The sequence below is a fragment of the Fukomys damarensis genome, unplaced genomic scaffold, assembly GCF_012274545.1.
Source record: "Fukomys damarensis isolate Sample0158 unplaced genomic scaffold, DMR_v1.0_HiC HiC_scaffold_23, whole genome shotgun sequence".
NCBI classification, from domain to species: Eukaryota; Metazoa; Chordata; class Mammalia; order Rodentia; family Bathyergidae; genus Fukomys; species Fukomys damarensis.
In genome coordinates, this window is record NW_022900935.1 from 38,456,430 (window position 1) to 38,465,557 (window position 9,128).

Genomic DNA, 9,128 nt, shown 5'->3' on the forward strand with positions numbered 1-9,128 from the left:
CCCCCCCCCAGACACGGCAGAAGGGTGGAGGGGTGCATGACTGCCTGGCTGGCTGGATGGGCGGATAGGTAGGTAGGTAGATGAAACAGGGTGGATGGGGAGATGGATGGACAGACAGACAGACAGAGAGACGGATGGGCAGACAGGCGGATGGACGGGTGGATAGATACAGACCAGCCATCTAGGAGCTTTTCTCCCTCTGAGGCCACCCCTTCTCTGAGCTTGATTGATATTTATTTTGTCCTGGCTGGCTGGATGGGCGGATAGGTAGGTAGGTAGATGAAACAGGGTGGATGGGTGGATGGATGGACAGACAGACAGACAGAGAGACGGATGGGCAGACAGGCGGATGGACGGGTGGATAGATACAGACCAGCCATCTAGGAGCTTTTCTCCCTCTGAGGCCACCCCTTCTCTGAGCTTGATTGATTTATTTATTTTGAGACAAGGTCTCAGTGTAGTTCAGGTTGGCCTTAAACTCACTGTGTAGTCCAGGCTGGCCTCAAACACGCAGTGATCCTCCTGCTTCAGCCTCGCAAGTCCTGATTACAGTGTCCACCACCACACCTGGCTGGATCCCTACTTTAGCATGACGCCCTCTATACACAAGTCATGTCCTGTCTGGGGAGGAGCTCCTGGGAGCCAGAACCCGGCCTCCTCACCCCATGAAATTCTACAGCCCTGGCTCTACAAATGTTTGTTGGGTTGGCCCAATCTTAGCTCCTCTCACCCTCTGCCCCTCCTTTCTCCTACATTCACATACTCCCTCCTTAACAATACTGGCAGAGTTTTTAGGGTGAAGTAAAGACGGCACTGCTGGGTACGGTAGCACACACCTGTAGTCCTAGCACTCGGGAGGCTGAGGCAGGAAGATCCCTATGAATCCAAGACCAGCCTGAACTATATAGTAAGACCCTGTCTCAAATAAAGAAAAGAACAGAAATAAAGACGATAGAGAAGAGATCCCAGCGGGTGTGTGCAGGACAGAGAGGGGATGACAGATGACAGAGGTGCGGCTGGGCTGTCACAGAAAACAGTATGCTGGGCCATATTCATTCTTCCTTTATGTAAAATTTGAGTGAGAACCTAAGAGATTCCAAGCCCTGTGCCAGGCTGGGGACCCTGTGGGAAGACAGGTGATGGCAGGAGAGCAGGAGGAGAGAAGCTGAGTCCGCCAGTGAGTCCACAGTGACGTCCGCCGGAGCTGTGAAGGGGTCTGGTCAAGCGTGGATGGGCACGAGAGCCGGGGGAGCTCCCTGAGACGCTCAGGGGGGACAGAGGGGAGCCCAGCACCCTCAGCTGAAGTCCGGAGCGAGAGGCCAAGGTGGCACGAGGAGCGGGTCCCCAGGGGCGGGAGCTGTGTCCCAGCAGGTGGCCGTGGGAGGAGCCGGGCACCACAGGAGGGCAGCCTCAGCTCCAGGGACCGGATGGGGTAGTCCCGCCAGGCCCCAGCAAACCATGCTCCCTGCCTGACCTGGCCTGGCCTCAAGTATCTGCCGCCGCCGAGACTCCTTCTGGTGGAGAGGGAAGCTGGGCAGGGAGGCCTGGAGGGAGATGTGGAGTAGGAAGGGTGTGTGGCCCCCACAGGCGCCTCCCAGTGCCCTTCCCCCCCCCCGTGTTCCCGGACAGCCACGCTGAAGCCTTTCACAGGTAAAGCTCGGCTCAGGGCTGACGCACGGCGCGCCCATCACTATGAGTGGCGGTTGCTGCTGTGCTGCAGGGAGAGAGCCTCCCGTCCCCAGGAGTATGTAAGCGTGTAAGCAGAGTGCCGGTGCAGCCTGCGTGAGGGGAAGGATCTGACTCTCAAAGGCCTCCCAGCTTCCTTCCTTCACGCCCGCCCACGAGCGGACCCTGGCGCACAGCTGAGCGCTGAGGCAGAGCGCGGGCAAAATGTCAGAAATTTCCCCAAAACATGGAAGGGCGGGGTATGGGCTTTTCGGTTTCTCTGTTTTTTTGGTTTTGTTTTTTTTTTTTCTTCTGCGGCGTACCCGGAAGCACAGGTCAATAAAACTCTTCCCAAGGCGCTGCCCCCTCCTGGACATCTGGCGTCCAACTCTGAGCCCTGAGCCAGCTTCTAAGTGAGGGAGAATGGGAGCCACAGCTGGGTCAGGGGACCGGCTGGTGGCTAGGACAGGGCCCCGAGGAAGTCACAGGGCACTGGGGACACAGCAGTCGGGGAGAAGTGTGTGGGAACCGGGTCGCCAGTGCTGAGCTTCACAGAAGGAGTTGGGGGCTGCAGCAGGTGGGGACAGAGAACCCTGGAGAGACAGGCGGGTGCGTGGGCCCAGAGCCTTGAAGGGTGGAGGGAGAAGGCTCTGGAAAGGCACCAAGGGGCCTTGCTGTAAAAACAAGCAGGGAGGATGGGCACGGTGGCACTTGCCTGTAATTCTAGCACTTGGGAGGCTGAGGCAGGAGGATTGCCATGAATTGGAACAGACCCACTAAGATGACAGGCCAGTGGGGGTAGCGCTGGAGGGGTGAGGGGACTGGGGGAACCAATAAGTCCCAAGCACGGAAAACAGCAGGAGGACCCAGCTGACTGCCCTCTGAAATCAACGTGAAACCGTTCAATGGGCAGGAAAGACCAGTAGAGTCCTGTGGTCCCCCTCAGCTCCTGGGACATCTCCATGGAGACAGCAAATATCCAACCGTTTCTGCAAGCGCTCCCCACCCCTGGGCTCTGGTGGCCTGGGCTCCGGCCACATCACCCCGGGACGTCGGCCGCACCAGGTCTGGGGCTCCCCGAAGGCCCGTGTGTCACTTCCCTCACACAGAGTGACAGGAGGACAAGGGTGGACAGATGTCCCCACCCCCGCCCTCTCAGGAAGCCCTCCAGACGCTCGCAGAGGCAGCCCCTACAGACTTCCTCCCACCTCCCAGTCACTCCCTCCACCACCTCTGTTCCCCCGAGATCGGAGACCGCGACATGTCGGTTCCCACCCCTCCACGGCCACTGCATGGGCCTTGGGGCTTTTGATGATAACCACAGGGGACCTGAATGCCTCATGACCTTGTTCTCCTTGCTCAATGCCTTGGGCCTAAGTATCATTTGGAGAATGTTCCCAAAAGCTTTCCCGCTCCCTGCTCCTAGCATCATTCACCGGGGGACAAGCATGAGATCTGGGCTGAAGCAGTCGGGAACTACACAGGGTTTCCAGGCCCAGAAATGAGGGGCCCTTGGGGGTCATGGGCGAGCCAAGCTCTGGGGCCATGGGGCTCCGGCCCCAGCCAGCTTCACACGTCCCAGCTCTGTGACCTCAGGCCAGTTACCGAACTGTGCAGGGGCCCCAGCAACCTCAGCTACAAAATGAGACTAAAAAAGGTAACGGCGACTCATGAGATGACACCACTCCCGAGGTCCCAGATGACTACACTCGGCGAGCGTTCACCAAGAGGTAGCTGTGAGTGAAAACAAAAACTCACCAAGAGGGACTTTTGCAGCAGTTGCAACAAACCCAGCCTCCTGATTCATCCAGCCCTACTCTTCCACGGTCCGGGGACTCTGTGACTCTAGAGATGGCTCTCAGAACCTACCAACCTCTCCTGCCAGGGAGAGAGATCTTTTGCAAAAGGGAGGGGGACCAAGAGGTGGAGGGAGGAAAAGGGAAAAACAGAATTCAGATGTGGTCCAACTGCCCAAGAGGAGTGGGTTCACTATGTACTGCAAACGTGCACTAACTAAAAACAAACAAACAAACAAAAAAAAACCACTGTCAGGCCGGAGATTTGGCTCAGTGGTGCCACTGCCTGCCTCGAAAGCACAAGGACCAGAGTTCGATCCCCACTATCCCCCCCAACTCTGCCGATGACTTTCAGGTGTTTTTCCACGCTCACCAATGCCCCTGGTGGGGTCATAACCTGAGAGCAAAGATCCGCACCTTGTCCCCACCCCGGGCCCCCACTCACCTGGGGGACAGCGGTAGCAGCACTGCCTGGCAGCCCTGTCGTAGTAGCGGCTGGGGTCTCTGGCGCAGGTGGCCATGAGGGGTCGCTCCTGCAAGGCCAGAGAAGCTGGTAAGACCCGGGCACCTGACATCTGCCCTCCCTCCACCCGTTCCCTTCTTGGAGGCCTGGTGTCCACCTGCTGCAGAGTCAAGCCTGAGACCCAGGGCACGAAGGGGAATCAGGACAAGAACTCCTAAGTCCCCTCGTCCTGCAGCCATGCCACCCCTGGACCATCGATCCCACTGGGCACCAGTTACTGTCCCCTGCCCTGGATCAACATGTGCCACAAAGGCCCCTGCTGACCTAACTTCCACACAGCAGATCGGTTTTATCTGCTTTTGCACTGGACAGAGAGAAAATGATAAAGTCTCTTCTCTTGCAACCGGCTTCCTTAACTCAACCTCATACGGTGAGAATCATTTGCACTGTTGCAAAGAGCAGGTGGCCAGCCGAGAGCACAGCTTTTGGGCATGTCGTTCAGGCCAACCTCGAACTCACTATGTAGCCCAGGCTGGCTTCGAACTCTCCAAAACTCTCCTGCCTCAGCTTCCCAAGTGCTGGGGTCACAGGTGTGTGCCTACACACCCAGCTTGTGTGCTAAATTTGTATGTCAATTTTTTTAAGTAGGTTGCCTGCCCTTTCTTGTTGCTATCTTTACATGTTCCAGGTACAAACCCTCTGTTGGTTGCACCTCCTGGAAGCAGCTTCTTCTGTTTCAGCCTTTCCCTTTCCTTAATGGCGTCTCTTGATGAACAGCTGCTTGTAGTTTTAATACAGTATACCTCATCGATCTTTTCTTTTTGAGTTAATGTCCTTTTTTTTTTAATCCAGGGTTTCATGCATGTTAGGCAAGCACACTAGATGGAGCTACACCTCCAGCCCTTTTTGTTATTTATATTCTGAGACAGGGACTCAGTAATTTGCCCAGGTTGGCATTGACTTTGCGACTGTCCTGCCTCAGCCTCCCCAGAAGCTGATGCCCTTTATAGCTTGTCCTAAGAAATGCTTTGTATCGTTTAGGTGCCCTCCCAAATGATCTTCTAGACAGTGTGGCTTCAGCTTTCATATTCAGGGATCTCCTATGGGGTGCAACGGAGGTCTTGGGTTTTTCTTTTTCAGATACCCCCAACATGTTCCTAGGGTTCTTTGAACACTGAACTCCGTCATTAGGTTCAAAAGCAGAAAAAGTTCTCTGTTGGGGTCCCGGGGAGGAATCAGGTAATTCCTAGGGAATGACAGGAGAGAGACCCACAACGGGGAACTCTGGGAGGGGAGGGAGCCGGGCCCCAGACCCTGTGCTCTGCCTTCTGCCTCCAAGGCGCTGCTTGGCAGAGAGGAAGGACCTCCTGTGGGATGTGGGGCTCTTGGCTTGGGGGAGCATAAGCCTCCCCCCAGCTGGTTTGGAGGCCCACCTGGCTCAGCTGCACACTGGGAGAAGTGCGGAGACTGAGCTGAACCCTGGTGCATTCAGAGAGCAACAAAGGGCGGTGTGGCCGGAAGGGGTGCGGGGGTGGTAATTACATCATTCTTTCTCACTCTCTTCTTCTGTCACGTCCAGAACACATCACCGCATTCACTTGAAACGACAGATATAACCCAACTTCTGAGGCGGGAGCTGTAGCTCAGCGGTAGGGCCTTATCTAGGATGTGGGAGGCCCCGATTTTATCCCAGCTCTGCCAAACACAGAACAACTTCTTATTGCAAGGCTCAGTCTCGGGGCCTTGGTGTGTCTCCTCTCATTTCCCTGGAGCCCAGGGCTTTCTGCCCTCCAGGTCACCCTGGGGTCCCGGAGCCTCTCAGAGCAGGGAGCTGCCAGGGCCTCCTGCAACCCTCGACCCGACCCGCAGTGTCTCCCAGGCGCAGCCCTGCTAGGCCCCTGAGTGGGGGAATTCCGGGTGCTGCCCTGGGCTTCCCCTCCCCACCTGGCCCATGAGCTCACTGACAGCTACAGAGCCAGTTGGAGAGACCAAGAAGAACTGGCCTTGGTGCCTGCTTCATCCAACTCCTGTACGCCGTGCCCCAGCCCTTTGGGGTCAACTCCTCATGTTACAGATGAGGAAGCTGCTATCTGCCCGAGGCCACACAGCAACTACATGAGAGAGGAGAATTGAGCCTCATTTTGTCCCCTAGGGTCTCACTATGTAGCCCAGGCTGGCCTCAAACTTGCAGTGATCTTCCTGCCTCAGCCTTCTGAGGGTTAGGATTATAAGCATGCACCAACATACCCAGCCAACAGCAGATTATCTTTACAAGTAAAAGGCCTGATGGTACTGAGGACACCACATCCCTCTGAGGTCTTCCTATCCAAAGCCTATAACCTGGATTAAATAAAATAACAGTGATAGTGTGTATGCGTGAAGGGGGCAAGAAATACAGAAAGTGTACAAAACCACGTGTGTAAATAATGGCACCCCAGGGACCCAGGGGCTGGGCCGCAGGTGGCAGCTCTTCAGCACGTCTGTGGCCGCCTGCCACAAGGGGGCGCTGTCGCGCCGTCCCGAGAGGCTGAGGGCGCTCACACCTGCCTTTGGGGTCTCCCTGAAGCCGTCGAGGACTTGGGATCCCATTTTCCAACATGAGGGCTGGGGATTTGGCTCAGTGGTTCCGCCGCCTGCCTCGCACGTGCAAGGGCCCGAGTTTGATCCCCGCTACCAAAAAAAAAAAAAATCCATCCTTTACCCGTTTTCCATCACGTAAGACACAGAGGGGCCCAGGTGAGGACGCGACTCAGGCCCCTACCCCAGTATCCACCCCCAGACTCCCCAGGCTGCGGGACACGGCCCCCCAGAAGGGCCACTGGGGAAATTTTGTTGCCTATGATGTCATCGCTTTACAGGAACCCCGAAAACGGGGTCAAGTTCATTGACACCTGCTGTTATGAAAGTGGTGCAAACCGTCTGGAGACCTAGCAGCTCCAGAAGACCTTGTTACCGTGGCAACCGGCTCGCTTGGCAAAGGTCTTGCCTGAGCTCACCCTGGGTGCGCGCTCAGCTGGCCTCTGACTGCGACAAGAGGGACAGCTCTGCCTTCCCAGGGCACGCCAGGTGTAAACTGGAGGGAGGCGGCACCAGGCGCTCCGGGGTCCATCCTGGCTCCAGGCTCCTCATGCTCCCCGGGAAGAGAGAGGCTTCTGGGATTTGGCCCCTGGCTTGGGAGGGGGGAAGCCCGAGCCCCCAGGGGGTCTTTTGGGTGGGGTTCCCCGCTGGCTGGAGGCTGAGCGAGGTCTCCCGAGGGGGCTGCACTGCGCAGCCCCAGCCCGGGCCGAGCCTGAGCGGCAGCACCGAGATAAAAACAGCAGCCTGAAACCTCGCACCGCTGGGCCGATTTCAGGTAGCTTTGGTTTTCCCTAGGACCTGCTAAATTTCACTTTCAAAAAGCCCCACTTGCTCTCTGCCGCTGGAGGGAAAGCAGCTGAGCCACACCTGTGGGAGACCAGCCGCAAGGTGAGTCAGATGCAAACTCCCCTGAAAGGGGCCAGGGCGGGCCGAGCAGGGTGAGCCCCGCCCCCACCGTGCAGGCTGGGAATGCGAAGCCCAGGCCCAGGCAGACCCGGCTGAACCGGGAGCCAGGAGTCCTTTGAACCCTGGGAAGTGCTAAAAAGAAGGAAGAGAAAAGCAAAGGTGTAAGTGTTGCATCGTTTGCTTCTGGCAGGGCAAGTAATTCTAATAACTAACAACTATTACCCCATTTTACGGATGGAAAAATGAAGACACGGGCAAGTTGAGAAAGTTTGCTTAAACCAGGCGTGGAGATGTGTGCCTGTCGTCCCAGCACTCTGGGAGGCTGAGGCAGAAGGATCGAAAATTCTAAGCCAGCCTGGACACCTTAGCAAGATCCTGTGTGAAAATAAAACAGTATATAAAAGGGCTGAGGATGTAGCTCAGGGTGGAGGTCCTGGGTTCAGTCCCCAGTACTGCAAAAAAGAAAGAAGAAAAGGCAGGGTAGGGGCTGGGGATTTAGCTCAGCGGTTCGGTGGCCTGCCTTGCAAGCGCAAGGACCTGAGGTCCTGCCTCTGGCTTGCATTTTTCTCCACACCCACCAGCTCTTTCTCCCCTCCCTGCCATGTGGATGGGACAGTGGCCATCTGAGGGTCCCCTCCCCCTGTGCCCAATCCCACTCTCAGCGCAGACCAGGGGGCCTGTGACGGCACAAAGCCACTGTCCTCTCCTCTCCTCCACTCCACAGGAGACACTCCTAGTTTCCAACACGATCCCCAAGCCGGGTCCTGACCAGCCCGGCCCTCTGGCCCTGCCCCATACCTCCTTGCTCCCTCCAACAGCTGAGCCGACCCCACTCCCTTTAGCCCTGCACCCACTCGGCCTGGGGACTCCCTGATGGGTGCCACTTCCTAGAGGACACTCAAGGTGTCCCAGGACCGCCTGTGTCCTTCCGGGAGGTGCTCGAGGCTGAAGGCCCTGGTCTTGTCGCCTTGCTGCTGGCCAACAAGAGGGCCGTGCCAGCCTCCCCCAGACCCGAAGCCCTGTTATGTTCAGGACATGGTTCAGTGTGGCCCCAAATCATTCATGCGTTAGAAGCACGGACCCCAAGGTGGCAGACTTGGAAGGTGATGGAACATTTAAAGGTGAGTGCGGTGGGAGGTGATGGGGCATCAGAGGGACTAAAGCTTCTCTTGTCCTGCAGGAGTGGGTGCTCAGGTAAAGAGCAAGTCCAGCCGCCTGTGCTCTCAGGTGATGGGGTTGTGGGGCTCATTACGGACTTGTTGTTTGAAGGCGAAACCTGGTCAAAAGAGGCAGCTGTGGGGGCGTGGCCTGGGCCTGTCCATCTTCCTCTAGGCCCCACCCTTTGCTCGCCACTTCCTTCCTTTCCACCGTGAGGTGAGCAGCTGTTCCTCCGCCATGTAACTCTGTTCCCTGCCCTCCCGCCTTGGAACCAGCTGACTACACAGAAACTGAGCCAAAGTGCTGGGGACTTGGCTCAGTGGTGCTGCACCTGCCTCACCAGCGCAAGGTCCTGAGTTTGATCCCTGGTACAGGAAGAAAGAGGAGGGGGGAACTGGGTGGGGAGAGGGAAAAAGAGAGAGAGAGAGGGAGAGAGGGAGAGAGGAATGAAGGAAGGAAAGAAGGAAGGGAGGGAGGGAGGGAAGAAGGGCCAAAATAAACCTCTCCTCCTCTGAGTTGCTGGTGTTGGATGTTTTGTCCCAGTGATGAGGAAAGTGACTAAG

The 9,128-nt window shown here is 56.9% G+C and overlaps 1 protein-coding gene across 1 annotated transcript in view; it reads right to left on the reverse strand.

Moving 5' to 3' along the window:
• Tnfrsf8 (TNF receptor superfamily member 8) overlaps window positions 1-7,043 on the reverse strand; it is a 47,360-nt gene extending 40,317 nt beyond the window's left edge. The window contains exons 1-2 of the mRNA XM_019208040.2: window positions 6,921-7,043; window positions 3,907-3,994 (exon numbers count right to left, since the gene is read on the reverse strand). Of these exons, the coding sequence (XP_019063585.1) occupies window positions 3,907-3,982 (76 nt within the window). The 5' untranslated portion in view covers window positions 3,983-3,994; window positions 6,921-7,043. The remainder of the gene's footprint in view (window positions 1-3,906; window positions 3,995-6,920) is intronic.
• Window positions 7,044-9,128: the final 2,085 nt, after the last annotated feature.